Here is a 16,888-nt window from a genome sequence, read left to right on the forward strand (position 1 = left end):
CTAAACCTACAAACATATATAGTTGTACAAATGATAAATGGCCCTTTTTTTTAGTACACTATATTTTCAGGAAATAGAAAGACATTCGAACCTAAAATTTAATAATGAATAATAGTGTAATTCTATTTTTATTTCTGCCTTATTGATTTTTTTTTTCTTTTGTTGGGTTTGCTTGTGGGTTAGAATCTCTTCCGCATGGTTTTTCTTTGGAGTGTTTGTTATTAGATGTATTATTATTGTTATTATTGACTTTTACGTAATGAGCAAGCTATAGATCATGTTCCTAAAACTATTCTAACTTAGAAATGACAATCGACAAGTAGTTGATTGACATTACTCTTGTTTGTTATGATTAAAGTCTGGTTAGTAGTTGTTCGGTAGGTCGGATACCGGACGGGTTGGGTTGATATCCTGATCAAAGAAGGGAAAGTCGTCTGGTCGCACGTCTCTGGGTTGAGGGTAGGCGAGGTCTCGAGCTCTTCGGATGTAGAGGAGGGTGTCACCTACAAAGACACTCCGACGCTCAAGTCAGTAAAATGTGCAGGCGAGTAAAGGTTGGGTGGTATATGACGTACCTTGGGGGAAGGACAGGTCCTTCCCTATTTATACCGTGTCAGAGGTGGGTCCTGCAAGGGCAGGCCTACCTTCTTCGAGACCTCCCTTGCACAGCTGTAGCGAAACTGTCAGAGACGCGTGTCCGGGTCGGCAATCGGGCGCCTTGTTCCTAACCGTCCGGGTCGGGTGTCGCCCGGGTCGGGCCGGCCCACATTCAGTTTGAACCAGGCTGTAACACTGCCCCCGACGCGCCGGCAACGACCGTGAGGATCATTGGTGGCGTGTCATCTCTCCTTTCGTGCGTTGTCGCTAGGTCGGTCGTCCGTGGAGGGGACGTGTCTCTTGCGCGCGTGTCTGTTCGTTGTTGGAACGACCGCTTGTCGCCTCGTTCTTCGCGCGGGGTATTTAATGCTCATAATGGGCTGGAAAACCCTGTATGCAAAGACTGTCTTGCCCCCAGGTCCTTCGCGCTTCTTGGGTGGTAGTTTTAAACAGTTTTGCTTTGATTTTTTCCTTTCCCACTCTTGCTCCTACTATCTCCCTACTATCTCCCTCTTCTTCACTCAAAAATCTCAGCGCCTCGTTCTAGCATCCTCGTGCATCTTTCCTTCTTCCTTCTCAGTTTTCGCAACCAATTCAGGTAATCTTTGATCCTTTCTCTTTTCTGCTTCATTGCTGTACGTTTTGTTGCTTGTATTTGTTCCGCGTTCTTGATGTTTTGTTTGATTTTTGTTGGTAGATGACCTTTTAGTGCCAAGTAGATGCGTTAGGGGAGGGGTACCATTCCAGGGTAGGCTTTTAGATAGCTTGCATGATAGATAACTTTTAGCCATGCTTGATCTTAACTGTTGAATAGAACGAACATAGTTTCTGGGCTTTTTCTGGACTCCCGACCTCATAGACTAAAGGAGTGGTACCCCACTGTAGGTATGCCTCACATCGTTTCCCGGGCTTCTCCTTCCGCCGCGAATTACGACCTCTACGCCTGGGTGACTAAGGATGTGAAGGACTCACCAAATCAGATGGACGAGGGGGAGTTGACGGAGTTCCGGCAAGCCGAGTATCTGTGTGGGGGGACAGACGAGGAGGCCAATTATGACGTCTTCATTCCTGCCCCCCACGAACGGCTATATGAGATTAATTTCCACTCCCCCCGGGTTGCCGACTGGATTTGGTTTTACAAATCCATGTTCACCCAGGTAGGCGTTCGTATACCGTTTTCCGACTTCCAGATGGCACTTCTTAGTCGGATATCAGTGTCGTTGTCGCAGCTTCATCCGAACAGTTGGGCTTCTATCCGCTGTTTCAAGATGGTGTGTGAATATCTCGAGCTGCCGGTGTCTGTGGACGTCTTTCTCTTTTTTTTCAACCTTACTAACCCTTCCAAGGAGGGGAAAGCAAGGAAAGGGTTCTTGTCTTTTCGATCTGCCCAGGGTAGGAGGATATTTGGCTTGTTCGAGGACTCTTATCATGGGTTCAAGGATAAGTATTTTAAGGTCCGTCCCGTCAAATGTTGCCATCCCTTTTGGTTGTCGTTGGAGGGGGAACGCCTCATCCCGACGTATTGGAGCTTCGGGGCGGGGTCCAACACCTTCATTAAGGTGACCTATAAGGGGATGTCCGCCGTAAATAAGAGAATTGCCGACGTGTTGTGGGCGGTCTTTGGAAAGAACCACGTGAACCCCCACCTCCTTATGGGTGAACGGGAGCTCGCCAGGAGTTATATTTGTGAGCTGTTTTGTCTTGTACTTTTGCATTGTTTATCATTTTATCTATCATCGCCGACTTCACGACTGACGTACTTGTTTGTCTGTTGTAGTGGAGATGTCCGCTTCGGTAACCGGGCTTGAAGGTCTAGTTAAGACCTTCTTGGAGGATAGCGACGAGGAAAAGACTGACGAGAAAGTTGCCGGAAAGTCGGAAGACCCTACCGAGGAGAAGAAGGAGCAAGCTGTACCTTCACCTCGGGACACCGAGATGTCCAACAAGAATTCTGCCGGGATGCAGTCTTCTCCTATTCACGACGAGACGGCCGGTATTGGGCAGTCATCTTCTACCCATCGGAAGTACGATGATCTGAAGCTTGTCCCTACCCCCAAGAGGCAGAGGGCATCCTCCAGCCCGGAAGGAACTCTCACTGTGATGGAGAGGAATTTCGACGCTAGGGCCTTTATTGACAATCAGCTGATTCCCGGTACGGAGGATCACTTTCTCAGTACCGAACTCGCGGGGCAGGCGAGGTGGATGTACCGCACCCTTCTCCGCGGAGCGGTGATAGCTCGGAAGGCCGAGTTTGAGTTGTTGGGCATGCAGGCATTGCGAAGGAAGCTCGACACTGCTGCCCAGGCCAACAACGAATTCAAGGTCCAGGTCGAAAAGCTTCAGGAACAAATGTCCGCGACAGAGAAGGGGCGCAAGGATGCCGAGGAGAAGGCAGCGTCCTTTGAGGAAAAAATGAAGGTCGACGACGCCACCGTCTCCCGTTTAACCGAGCGGGAGATGACTCTAGAGAGCCAGCTTAACACCGCGCAAGGTCGGGTGGTCGCTATGGAGAAGGAGCGTGACGCGGCCGTCTCGTCGGCTGAGGCTGCGCGAGATGAGGTCGAAGAGCTGAAAAGGAAACATAAGGCGGTCAGGGAGCAGGGAAAGAACGCGATCTTTATGACCGAAGAGGCTCTCAAGGCCCAGGTGAAGATCGTGGTCCCAGACTTCAACACGTCGGCTATTGGGGTCTTCAAAACAATTCAGGATGGCAAGATTGTTGACATACCCCGAAAGTGAACTCTTGTAACTTGCGCTTTTTATGTGGATTTGTAGAACACTTGTTGAGACCGTTTACTTTTGTTATACTTAAGTGGTCGCCTGGTCGGCTTATAATTATCGCCTTTATCTTGTTTAGTAGTATTTTGTTTTGTTACCGTTTTTTCGGTGTGGACTTATTGCTTGTGTCCGTTTTGCCGTTTGTGTTGGTAACTTGGTTGAAACCGTCTTGGTCTTATTATTGCGACCGTTTGTTATGGCTATGATTCGATTGGCTCCCGGGGTGATCAATCCCGGGTTGCCGTTGAAGAACGCGATGGTGTGGGATACATATTGGGGAATAGTAGGTGGGAGAATTCAGACAAGTAAACATTAATCGTCAGCTAAACAAGTTTATGAACATGGTAGGCACTTAATAAAAGTAAATCACTGGAAACTAAAAGGTTATCTAGCTCGTCAGGCCGCTTAACCGGTGTACCCAAGCTACGAGTAGAATCTCCTCAGGTTACCTACATTCCATCTTCTCGGGATTTCTTTGCCGTCGAGTCTCTCTAATTCGTAGGCGCCTTTGCCAAGCACTTCTCTGATTCTGTAGGGACCTTCCCAGTTTGCTGCCAGCTTTCCTTCTCCTGGGGTTGGTAGCCTGACGTCATTTCGTCGCAGGACGAGGTCTCTTTCCTCAAACTCCCTTCTAAGGACCTTGGTATTGTAACGTAGGGCTATTCTTTGTTTCAGTGCTACCTCCGACAAGTGGGCCATCTCTCTGGCCTCGTCCACCAGGTCTTTCTCCACCGCTTCTTCTACTCCCGTCAGAAGTAGTCGCGGGCTTGGCTCGCCGATCTCCACAGGTATCACCGCGTCGACCCCGTATGTTAGGCGAAAGGGGGTTTCCCCTGTGGAGCTTTGCTCGGTTGTTCGGTAGGACCAGAGGACCGAGGCAAGCTCATCGGCCCATGCACCTTTTTTGCTATCTAAACGCTTCTTGAGGCCTAGTAGGATGACTTTATTTGCGGACTCCATTTGTTCATTTGTCTGGGGATGTTCCACCGAGGAGAACTTTTGTTTTATCCCCAAGCCGGTGAGAAACTCTGCAAACTTCTTGTCAGTGAATTGCGTCCCATTATCCGAAATGACGATTTCCGGGATGCCGAACCGGGTTATCACCTGCCTCCACATGAACTTTCTACAATTAGATGAGGATATACTGGCCAGCGGTTCAGCCTCTATCCATTTGGTGTAGTAGTCGACGGCAACTATAAGGTACTTGACTTGCCCTGGGCCAACCGGGAAGGGACCCCAAGAGGTCGACTCCCCATTGTGCAAAAGGTCGGGAAAACTTCAGTAGGCTCAGCTCGGAAGCTGGCGCTCTGTGGAAGTTGGCGTTCTGTTGACACTTGGCGCATTTTTTCACGAATTCCCTGGAGTCATTCATCATTGACGGCCAGTAATACCCGGCTCGGATGAGCTTCCTTGCTAGGGCTTTGCCCCCGATATGGTGGCCGCAGCATTCCTCATGGACTTCTCTGAGCACGTAGTCTGTCTGGTCGGAGTGTAGGCACTTCAGCAAAGGTTGGCTGAGTCCCTTTTTGAATAGCTGGTTCTGTATGACCGTGTACTTGGCAACCTCCCTTCTTAACGCTTTGGCTTCCTTCCCATCCCCAAGGAGTTTGCCGTTTTTCAAGAAATCGGTGATGGGGTCCATCTAAGAGGGGCTCATCTTGGTCAGGTGTAGAGCAACTGCGGGCTCTTTTGTGATGCCTTGAATGAGGGAGCAGTTGCCGGTTCCAGGTTTTGTGCTTGCCAACTTGGACAGGAGGTCTGCTCGTGTGTTTCTTTCCCTTGGGACGTGTTGGACCGTGACCTCCTCAATTTGTTTGCTCAGCTCTTTGACCCTTTCCAAGTATTTTTGCAGCAGCGAGTCTCTGGCTTGGTAGCTTCCATTTACTTGCGCGGTGACGACCTGCGAGTCGCTACATACTTCCAACCTTGTAGCCCCGACTTCCCGAGCTAGAACCAAGCCCCCCAGAAGGGCCTCGTATTCTGCTTGGTTAGTTGTTTGATACGGGAAACTCGAACTTAATCGATTGTTCGTAAATGACTCCGGCCGGAATTTCTAGGATGATTCCGGCTCCCCCGGACGTCTGGTTAGAAGCTCCGTCCACATGGAGTTTCCACCGTGTGCCCGTGTCCTCGGTTGGATTTCCGGTTACTTCCACTAGGAAGTTCGCCATTGCTTGTGCCTTAATCGTGTGTCGGGGTTCATAGCTCAGATCGTATTGGGACAGCTCGATGGCCCAGGTCATCATCCTCCCCGCCAAATCAGGTTTTTTGGAGCACCTGACGGATTCCCTGGTCCGTTCTCACGACCACCTGGTGACCCTGGAAGTATTGTCGTAGTATGCGGGAAGAGATCAAGAGCGCTAGTGCCAGTTTCTCCAGCTTGCTGTACCTAAGTTCTACCCCTTGCAGTGCTCTACTCACGAAGTAAATCGGTTGCTGGGCCTTCCCTTCTTCTCGCACCAGCACCGCTGCAAGCGCTCCTTTTGTTATGGCTAGGTATAGGTAGAGTGGTTCTCCAGCTCTGGGTTTCCCGAGCACAGGGGGTGCTGCTAGGATTTCTTTGAAGTGGTTGAATGCCTCCTCGCACGCCGGAGTCCATTCAAACGCTATTCCCTTCTTCATCAGGTTGAAGAAGGGTAGGGCCTTTGCCACCGATGCGCCGAGGAATCGGGACAACGCGGTGAGCCTTCCCGCCAGCCGCTGAACGTCTTTGATGCAACCCGGGATCCTCATCTAGAGTATTGCTTGGTATTTTTTGGGGTTGGCTTCCACTCCCCTTTGGGTTATCATGAACCCTAGGAACTTTTCGGCCTCCATGGCAAAGGCGCGCTTAAGCGGGTTGAGCCTCATGCCGTGTTGTCGGAGGGATGCGAACACATTCTCCAGGTCGCTTATGAGGTCATCAGGTCGGGCGGTTTTCGCAAGGATATCATCCACATAGACTTCCACCGTCTTGCCGATAAGATCGCTGAATATTTTGTTCATCAGCCTCTGGTACGTTGCCCCCACGTTTTTCAGACCAAAAGGCATCACCTTGTAGCAGTAGGTCCCTCCCGGCGTTATGAACGCCGTTTTATCCTCATCTGGCCGGTGCATCGGTATCTGGTTGTAGCCGGAGTAGGCATCCATAAAGCTCAGATATCGGTATCCCGCGGCCGCATCAACGAGTGCATCAATGTTGGGGAGAGGGTAGCAGTCCTTGGGACATGCCTTGTTGAGATCAGAGTAGTCCACACACATCCTCCATCTCCCATTGTGCTTTTTTACCAGGACCACATTTGACAACCAGGTAGAATAGTCTAGTTCCCGGATAAACCCTGTTTCAAGGAGGCTGGCCGTTTGTCTGGCCACTTCCTCTGCCCTTTCCTGAGACATTTTTCTGCTCCTTTGAGCTACTGGTTTGGCTTCCGGCCTGATGGCTAGGTGATGTGACATGAGTCCGGAGTCTATCCCCGGCATATTGGCAGGTGTCCAGGCAAACAAATCGCCATTGGCTCTGATCATTTCCATCAAGGGCTCTTTTAATTCATGGGGGAGGTTCCTATTCACGAACGTGAACTTTTCCTCCGTGTTCCCGATCCTAAACTTTTCCAGGTCCCCTTCTGGTTCGGGCTTTGGCTTGTCGTCAATTCTGGCATCCAAGTCGGCGAGAAATACCCCCGATGCATCCCTAGATTTCTTTCTTAACGAGAGACTGGCGTTGTCGCAAGCGACTGCCGTTTCCAGGTCTTCCCTCACAGATCCTACTGACCCTTCTTCAGTTATGAACTTCATTACCAACATCCTTATGCTGATGACTCCTCCTAGGTCGTTGATGGTTTTTCTCCCCATGATGATGTTGTAGGCGGTGGAGTCTCGTAGGATCACGAACTCGGCCATTATCGTTCTTCTCCCTTGGCCTTGTCCTAATGAGGTCGGCAGGGTGATTATGCCATCCGGCTTGATGAAGTGGTTGCCGAGCCCTACGACGCCGTGCTGGTGAGTCTGTAGGTCGGCGTCCCTTAGGCCTAAAGCGTCAAACACATTGCGGAACATGATGTTCGAGTCTGCCCCCGTATCTACAAGGATTCGCTTGACGAGACCGGTTCCTACTCTGGCCGTTATGACCATGGGAGGGCTTTCTCCGACCTCGTCAAACCATTGATCCTCCGGGCCGAATGAAATGGGTGGGTGCTTCCTCACGCTTCGTGCAGAGGACGAGGAGACCGCCAGAACTTTGGCGTCTTTCCTATGCGCCGACCTTGATCTAGGTGCCGCATTCCTAGCTGTTACCATGTTCACTATGGTGAGGCCTTGGTAGTCGTCCTCCGGTTCTTGGCATCGCTTTGCTGCCCGAGTCCTGTCTTCGCCGTCGTGGTCGCGATTCCGTCGTCTCGGCTCTCTAATGAGGTGGGAGAATTCAGCTAGCTTTCCATCCCTAATCGCTTGTTCTAATGCGTCCTTTAGGTCGAAGCAATCCTGTGTCTTGTGCCCAAAGCCCTTGTGATAGTCACAGTAGAGGCTTCGGTTTTCCCCTGTTCGTTCCTTTAGTGGTCGGGGCTTCGACAAGATCCCCTTTTCGGCGATTTGTTGATAAACTTCCATGATTGGTGCGGTGAGGGGAGTGTAATTGGTGAACTTCCCGACACGAGGAAACGGTTTGGGTGCCTTGCTCGGACCGCCGTCCCTGGCGTGTTCCTTTTGTCCTTTTCTGCTCCCGTGGTGCCGGTCTTGGTTGTAAGAGGGCTGCCGTTTGTTGGTGGCCACGACTTGGCTAACTTCTTCGTCGTTGATATACTCCTTGGCTACACATTGGATCTCCTGCATGGTCCACACCGGCTCCGTGGTGAGGTGCTTTCTGAAGTCCTCGTTCAGGAGCCCGTTTGTTAGGCACAAGCTTGCAACTGAGTTCGTCAGCCCGTCTATTTCCAGGCACTCGTCGTTGAATCGGTCTAGGTATTTTCTGGTCGGATCTCCGGGCCGCTGGGCCACTCCAAGCAGGTTGATTGGGTGCTTTGCTTTTGCAATTCTAGTCGTGAATTGGGCTAGGAAGGTGTGGCTGATGTCTGCAAAACTGGTCACTGAGCCCTGCGGGAGGTTGTTGAACCACCGTATTGCGGGTCCCGCCAGGGTGACCGGGAAAGCGCGGCACCTTACCTCATCTCTCACTCCCTCCAGGTTCATCCTGGCCTCAAAGGCCGTGAGGTGTTCCAGCGGGTCTTGCGTTCCATCATACCTCATGTCCGTTGGCTTGTCAAAGTGTTTTGGCAGCCGGACCTCGAGGATGGAACGATGAAATGGGGTCGCTCCCATTATCACGGGTTCCCGCGTTCTCGTTGTTCTCCCTTCGTCGTCCTCCTGACGAGTCTCCTCGTGGTTGCGGTCCGTGGTACGCCGCCTTTCGTGCCTGGCGTAGATGAGGGGGTCGTGGCGCCTTCTCGCGCGTCCTCTTTCCCCGGCGCTCTCGGATTCAGCCTGAGGGATAGTTGTGCGTCTGGAATGGCTCCTTGAGTGAGAACGAGAGTGGCTTTGCTCTGGGGTGTGCTGGTCGTGTTCCCGGTCTGCTAGCCGGCATTCCAAGTCTTGCATCCTATGGCGTAGTTCCTGCATTATTCTGGCGTGGTTGTCGCCAGTTCCCCCGAAAGGGCGTCTCTCGAGAGATCGTGTGGTACGTCTCGGAGGGGACCTCGTGCACGGTCGGGGAGAAATCGCGGAGGGTTCCCCTCTGCGCTTGGTCTCGCGGCCTGTCTCTCCCGGGCCCAATACAACGTCCATCCAGGCGACTAGATCCCCACAGACGGCGCCAATGTTCGGTAGGTCGGATACCGGACGGGTTGGGTTGATATCCTGATCAAAGAAGGGGAAGTCGTCTGGTCGCACGTCTCTGAGTTGAGGGTAGGCGAGGTCCCGAGCTCTTCGGATGTAGAGGGGGGTGTCACCTGCAAAGACACTCCAACGCTCAAGTCAGTGAAATGTGCAGGCGAGTAAAGGTTGGGTGGTATATGACGTACCTTGGGGGAAGGGCTTCTTCGAGACCTCCCTTGCACAGCTGTAGCGAAGCTGTCAGGGACGCGTGTCCGGGTCGGCAATCGGGCGCCTTGTTCCTAACCGTCCAGGTCGGGTGGCACCCGGGTCGGGCCGGCCCACATTCAATTTGGGCCAGGCCGTAACAGTAGTAATGTTTTTTAGTTCTTGATTTTCATGATGGAAGTTTGATTAATATTACATGTCCTACGCATGAATTCCCAAAAATTGAACATCAATGATTCTCGTTACGGCAATTTTTACTTTTTTTTTTTTATCAAAGATAGGAGACTCGAACCTGCAACCTCTTAATTGAGTATGGGGAGACTATGCCATTTGAGTTATAACTCATTGGCAATTTTTACGTTACATGCGTGAAGATTTGGATCTTTATTTCTTTTCTTAAGTACTTGCCTTCTGAAATAAAATGTCTCTAAATACAAGCATATTAGATATCCATAGAAAATTGGTCAAATATCTCTAAAATTTGTTTGATTTTTTTTCCGATAATAAATAGAATAGAATAGAATAATATGATATTCTTTAAAATTTATCAAAATTATACACATTATCTATTTGACCATTATAGTCCTATACTATATACATTCTCTTACACTGTTAAATTGAAATTATGCTACAAATAAGTTGTGAAAATTCATTTTTAACATTTCAAGAATATGATAGAGTTATCAGAAAAATCTACAGTCCATTTCAACACTAAAAGTTTGATTAACTCACGTTATCCAGTTTTAAAAATATGGTCATTTGCACAATACCATACATAAGGTCTCAAACAAATAAAAAATATTAATCAATTATTTAACAGAGCACCAATGGTTCAGAAAGCAGCAAACTGGAAGAAATAATGAATAAAATACAAAGAATACAACTATAAAGAACTAAAAATAATAACATTGCATAAATGTAGCCTATTATAACATTACCAAATAAGAAAAAATAACAAATATATGACAAAACAATTTCCAGGGGTAAAAAAATGGGGATCCACCTATTGTGGCAAACTTAAATCATGTCAGCCTCCTCCTTCATTTTGCAGCTTCAAACTTGCAATGTACTCAACAATGAACATGGAGGCAAGCTGAAAAGAATCACTTTAAATGTCTATTTGGAATGCCAAAAGAATGGTTTACTGAGACACTGATAATAGCCTAAGGCCTGCTTCTAAATCTACCAATGTGATGGTAAGAAGTTCTTCTGTATCTATACAATCAAAGCTAAGCCTCAAGTCCAAATTCTCTCTAGCATTAACCAACATGGTGTCTACCATACCACCATTTGTCTCTTTTCGCTGCTTTTCAGTCGTTACCTTTTCGATCAATTCTGCTATAGCTTGTATACTGCAAGAAGGATGCAACTTGAATCCGTATAGTAAACTATCTTCGGCTAAGTTATGCATCTTGATGTGAAGAATTTGTGCTAGTTCTTTTGAGTTGAAATCAACAAAATTGAAAAACTTGGTAACCCGTCTGCAAAAACCTTCATTTGAAGCTATAACTCTTTTCATTGGTTCGCTGTACCCTGCGAATATAACTACGATTTTTCCACTGTCCATGACGGACATAATCTCCTCTAAGGCTTCTAAACCATAGTCCTTATCATCTGCCTTCTGCATTGGTATTAGTCTATATGCCTCATCGACGAAGAGAATTCCCCCCTCCGCTTCTTGGATCTGCATACAGAGTTTAACTCATTAAGCAAAGCACTCAATGACTGGTTCTCAAAAGGCAAAGAAGATGGGGAACAGGAAAGATTTCAAAGGCAATGGCATACCTTCCTCCTGGTTTTTGGACCAGTATGGCCGACAAATTCACCAACTAAATCAGTTCGTTGTACTTCTGTCACTTTATTGGTAGGTAGAATTCCCACCATATGGAGTAATCTTCCAAGGACCCGTGCTACCATAGTTTTACCTATCAAATAGAGAAGACAGTTGGTTAATTTTATTGTTTAGAAATGATAAAAGATAACAAGGAAAGTACATGATCCATAAAGTAAAGGAAATCAGTATGCAAAATAAAAGGGGGCAAGCTAAGATTATCGGTTATAACCTGTTCCAGGATTGCCAAGAAAGGCCATATGTGGGGGTCTTCGCGTGCCAACATGCAGACCAAGAGCTCTACGCCTCTCATCCAAAAGCATACCCTTTGCCCATTTACGTAGTTGAATTTTTAGGTCATTTAGACCCACAATATTTGCTAATTCCTTTTCTAGCTCGTCCATTTTAGCTTTGGTTTCGCTGCATGCTTCAATTGCTCGTCTCTTCCTTTGCTCTTCCTCTGCATGCTTTAGTAGTTCTCTAAGTTTCTCACTTCCAGGGCCTTGGGAAAGATGATTTAAAGGAGTCATTCCCTCCTGAAATTCAAGGGTTCAATTTTGAGAATCTATTATGATTTCACCAAAACAGATTTTAAGTAGCAGAAAAACAAGGCTCAAGTTTTGTACATTGTCCTTAGCGCTGCAATCTGCATTGTAGTCAAGCAATGTTTTCACAGTTAATAATTCTTCGGCTCGTAGAGAGTACCAAACAGCAAGGTGTAGAGGAGTCATACCATTCTGCAAAGCAAAAGATTGTAAACAAACTTTCATACAAAGCATAAGATTGTAAACAAACTTTTATACAAAGCATATAAATGGTTTTTTTGCTCAGTTTAATTCTAGAGTAAATGATAGATGAAGCAAGAAAAAAAGCTCACATTTGCTTGGGCTTCAACAACAGCCCCATGGGCCAGAAGTAACTTTGCGGCTTCGCTGCATCCATTTTTTGCTGCCATGTGCAATGGAGTTTCTCCATACTGCAAAATGGTGATAAAGTAGAGGTATTTAGAACTACAATGCTATTACTAGAAGTTGAGAATCATACATGTTCTAACAATAAAATTCAATTAAAAAAATTGTGACAAGTACCTACCATATTCTTCGCCTCCAACTCAACTTTATCTTGTCCTTGCCACTCGAGCAGAAATTTAACTATGTCAGCCCTATTTTGACCGGCAGCAACATGAAGTGGTGTCTGAGCCATCTGCATAAATCAGGTTAGATTAGAACTCCAATTTAAGCGAAATCACATGCAATGATAAAGGAAAAGGCTAGAGATCAATATATCAGTATAAAGTCTAGCAACAAGCCTATTGATGAAGTAACCACCATTTCGAAATCTAATTACTAAACACTTCAAAAAGGAAGCAATTGGAGAAATAGATCATGAGAATAATAATGACCATATCAACAGATGACAACAATTGAGATGCCGAAAAGCCACTCTTTTCCATGCCAAACCTAAAAGAGGCTTCCCCTTTTCCAATCCCTCATCCAAGCAATTTCCATGCGGCGAGGGAATCAGAATCTAAAAGAACTATGCTTGCATCTCATTTTTTCTTTCAATCCCTGGAACAGCAATGGTACTATGTAGCTAAAAATGAAAATTCAGCTAGACTAGTAATCGAGACCAATTGAAAGGTGGTATCTTTTCCTAATACCTCCTACTAATTGTATCGTCCTTTCTTCTATATTATTGATAAATAAGCAGATCTCAGAGTTATGAGCACAATTCCAAATCCTCAAACCCCAAGAAAAGAAGCATTTGAAATAACACCATCCCCATTTCACACAAAGAAACAACGAGAAAAGATATCTACATTTCAAAGTCAAAGAAGATGAAGCACACAACAAGAGAAGCATTTGAAAAGGATGATAGGAAAGAGGGGGGATGAGATCTTACAACAGGGTTTCTCTCATTGAGAAGAGAAGGGTTATGACGAAGTAGCCTCTGGAGTCCAACAAGGTCACCGGACTGAGCACAGCCGTGGATGGTGGGAGGCTTGGAAGATCTTGACCGTTGATCGTGAGAGCTGCTCATTGCTGAATTCGAATGGAAAAAGAAAGAAAGAAAGAAAGAAAGAAAGAAAGTAGAGAAAATGGAGAAGAGAGAATTGGAGAAAGAGGAGAGAGAAGAATATGGTTGGTATGTGTGGTTTCCCGAATGCGAGTGTTGCGGCAGCTCAATCAATCAAAATTGAATCTTGGATTCTCACTTGATCGATCTTTCTTTGTTTCTTCTTCGCGTTGCTGTACACTGCTTTTGATTTCACAGTTGGCATTCGCCTCCTCTTTTTCCTCTCTCCTTCTCAAATCTCATCCTTCTTCCTAAATCATTGCCTTTTCCGAATCTAATTTTCGCTAACTACAACACTCTTATATATTATTAAAATTGATTTCTTCAATTAATAATACAGCTCACCTTACATACTTTTTAAGATGTTTCTTAATTTATTTTAGAGTACTTACCCAATCAGTCCCAAAAATATTAGAATAGAATATTTTAGTTCCAAGAAAAATTAATACACAGATTAATTTCTAAAGTTTTATTTCGGCAGACAAATCAGTCCTCAGTTCATTTTTCGCCAGAGTAATTATCTAGATCAGTTCCCAAAGATTTTAAAAACGGATATTTTAGTCCGCAAGAAAAATTAATGTACAAATCAATCCTCAATGTTTCTCTCTATTAGACATAATAGTCCTCCATCCAAAAATAAAATAAAATAAAATAATTATTATTATTAATTGCACAATAATATTGTACTATATTTTTTATATTTTTTGGACAAAAATAATGATAAATTTATTCATTAAATTCTTATAGTCACTCAATAATAATAATAATAATAATAATAATAATAATAATAATAATAATAATAAAATTATTAGAGATTATTTTATAAAAAATTCAAAATTAAAACCATTTAATATTTTTGTATTTAATATAATCAAAAGATGTCCTATGTAAAAAAAAATATATATGTTTGTATTAAAAAATATGTATTAAAAGAAAATATTTTAATTTGGATTTATATTAAATACATATTTTTTTTAATACAAATATATTTTTTAAAATAGTACATCTTTTGATTATATTAAATACAAAAATATCAAATGGTTTTAACCTTGAATTTCTTGTAAAATAATCTCTAATAATTTTATTATTATTATTATTATTATTATTATTATTATTATTATTATTATTATTATTATTATTATATAAGAATTTAATGAATAAATTTATCATTATTTTTGTCCAAAAAATACAAAAAATATAGTACAATATTATTGTGCAATTAATAATAATAATTATTTTATTTTATTTTATTTTTAGATGGAAGACTATTATGTCTAACAGAAAGAAATATTAGGGATTGATTTGTACATTAGTTTTTCTTAGGGACTAAAATGTCCGTTTTTAAAATCTTTGGAGACTGATCTGGGTAATTACTTTGCCGGAAAATGAAATGGAGACTGATTTGTCTGCCGAAATAAAACCTTGGAGATTGATCTGTGTATTAATTTTTCTTGAGACTAAAATGTCCGATTCTAAAATCCTTGGGACTGATTTGGGTAATTACTCTTTATTTTATATGTTTAACAAACGTGTCTTAAGACTTAATGTTAATATATTCTTAGTTTAAAAGTATATATTAAAAGTACTAATTATAATTTTTTTATAAAAAATTATGCAAAGTTTGAATTTTAATGTAATATTATATATTTATTAAAATAAAAAATTTAAATTTTTTATTAGTAATAATCTTAACTAGTATCTTAAAGATATATATTAACTAAAATCTTATTTTATTATAAATTAATTTTATTGAAATAAATATTAAATTATTTAACATTTTATTTGACTATATTAATTATAATTTATAACTAATCAATTACCTTCATTATTTGATTTGACTGGAATAAATAAATTATTTTTATTTTAATTTATATTTATTTTTTTATGTATTTTAAATTTTTTATCATTAATTTTTATAAATATTATAATTAATTATTTATTTAATTTGATTGAAATAAAGATTAAATTATTTAATATTTTATTTTATCATATTAATTCAATTATAATTAATCAATTATATTAATTATTTAATTTGGCTTAGATAAATGAATTGATAAATGATTTGCCTTTTAAAACAAAAGTGGTTATATTGGACAGAAAAATAAATATTATTTTTATTTTATTGTAACAAAAGATTTTTTATTTGGTTTAATTATTCGGCTAGTTTTTATAGTTTCATTAAATTTTTAATTAGGTTTTTATATTTTTTTTTCAATTAAGTTCTTATACTGTATCAGATTTTGTAACTAAGTCCCTACCATAATAAAAACGTTGAAATTAATAGAATATTCGATTAAACTATACGAAATATTCAGTCAAGTTTTAGGCATATTCATTTTGTTTAATAAAATATTCCATTAATTTCAACGTTTTTGTCACAGCAGGAATTTTATTATAAATTCTGATATAATATAGGGACACAATCAAAAAAAATATATAAGAATCTAATTAAAAATTTAGTGAAATTATAAAAATCGACAGACTAATTAAACATTTTCTTTTTCATGGAAAGGATATGCATCGATAATTATTAATTTACATATCGACAATTCAAGATTTTAGACGTAAATCTTCTCTGTCATTTCCCAAGAATTAAGACAACATATTGTAGATTTAATTATGCATTCATCTTATCTTTAACAATTTTAGTAGGTGTTTAAAATAACAAAAATAATATAAAACTATTTTTAGGTACAAATAGAATTAATTCAACTCAAGAATAGATAAAATATATTGATAAGCTTCCACAAGTAATAATATTGGTCATATTACTTTGATTTCAAAAATGAATATGATACTAGAATATAAAACAGTTCTAGATATATTTTAATAAAAACAGTTCTCCATAATAATTTCTTTTGTTATGATAATAAAAAAGGTAATTCAAAGATAAATTTTATCTCATGTTAAATTATACTTACTCAATCGATTTTAATATAAGAATAAGAGAATTTAAAAGTTTTACTCATAAATCATGAGACTATATTATTTAAAAAAAATATATTTGAAAAGATAAGATTCTAATGTAGATATTTTAATTTAATCACGAACTATATATTACTATTAATGAATAATTGTTATACTTTAAAAATAAATAAAATTATTACTCATTAATTTTATTATTTTTAATATTAAAAATAATTAAACGTTAAATTTAATTAATTTTATAAAATTTTTATATAAAAAATTATTAAGCATGTTTTCATTTAAAAAATTTAAAAAAATACTTTATATATTTTTGTGTATTATACCGTGTACTAAATATTAGTACCGTGTAAAAACTTATTTATTATTGTTACATAATTTTAGATATTTAACTACATGTTTAGATTCATTCTATCTATCAAATATTTAGCTCAACCGTCTTGAATAAGTGTTAAAAATTTGAATTCACACATATTATTTTATATATGCAACAACTCATTAACCAACAATAAATTCTTAAATGAAAATCTTAAGTCTATAATAAATTCATTCTTAATTTGCCAAACTAAAAAATATCATAAAGAGTAAAGTATTGTTTTTGTCCCCAACGTTTGGAGTAAGTCTTAAAGTTGTCTCCTAACGTTTGAATTATCCTATTTAAGTCTCTAATGT

The 16,888-nt window shown here is 41.5% G+C and overlaps 2 protein-coding genes across 3 annotated transcripts; both read right to left on the bottom strand.

Annotated features, from left to right (window-relative positions):
• Positions 1-5,634: 5,634 nt before the first annotated feature.
• Positions 5,635-9,129, bottom strand: LOC140179409 (uncharacterized). Its single transcript, XM_072218287.1, has 2 exons — positions 6,228-9,129; positions 5,635-6,083 (listed from the first exon to the last, which is right to left on the bottom strand). Exons 1-2 carry the CDS (start codon positions 9,127-9,129, stop codon positions 5,635-5,637), a joined length of 3,351 nt encoding a protein of 1,116 aa, XP_072074388.1.
• A 1,047-nt stretch (positions 9,130-10,176) lies between these two features.
• LOC112751201 (ribulose bisphosphate carboxylase/oxygenase activase, chloroplastic) lies at positions 10,177-13,617 on the bottom strand. 2 transcript variants are annotated; one of them, XM_025800260.3, is made up of 7 exons: positions 13,118-13,617; positions 12,308-12,418; positions 12,093-12,191; positions 11,842-11,952; positions 11,448-11,751; positions 11,170-11,309; positions 10,177-11,068 (listed from the first exon to the last, which is right to left on the bottom strand). In XM_025800260.3, the coding sequence occupies exons 1-7, from the start codon at positions 13,253-13,255 to the stop codon at positions 10,526-10,528; spliced, it is 1,446 nt and encodes a 481-aa protein (XP_025656045.1). In that variant the 5' UTR covers positions 13,256-13,617; the 3' UTR covers positions 10,177-10,525. The 2 variants fall into 2 exon arrangements, with proteins under 2 accessions (XP_025656045.1, XP_072073288.1); XM_072217187.1 differs by having other exon boundaries at positions 12,304-12,418; positions 13,118-13,567.
• Positions 13,618-16,888: the final 3,271 nt, after the last annotated feature.

The sequence above is a fragment of the Arachis hypogaea genome, chromosome 15, assembly GCF_003086295.3.
Source record: "Arachis hypogaea cultivar Tifrunner chromosome 15, arahy.Tifrunner.gnm2.J5K5, whole genome shotgun sequence".
NCBI classification, from domain to species: domain Eukaryota; kingdom Viridiplantae; phylum Streptophyta; class Magnoliopsida; order Fabales; family Fabaceae; genus Arachis; species Arachis hypogaea.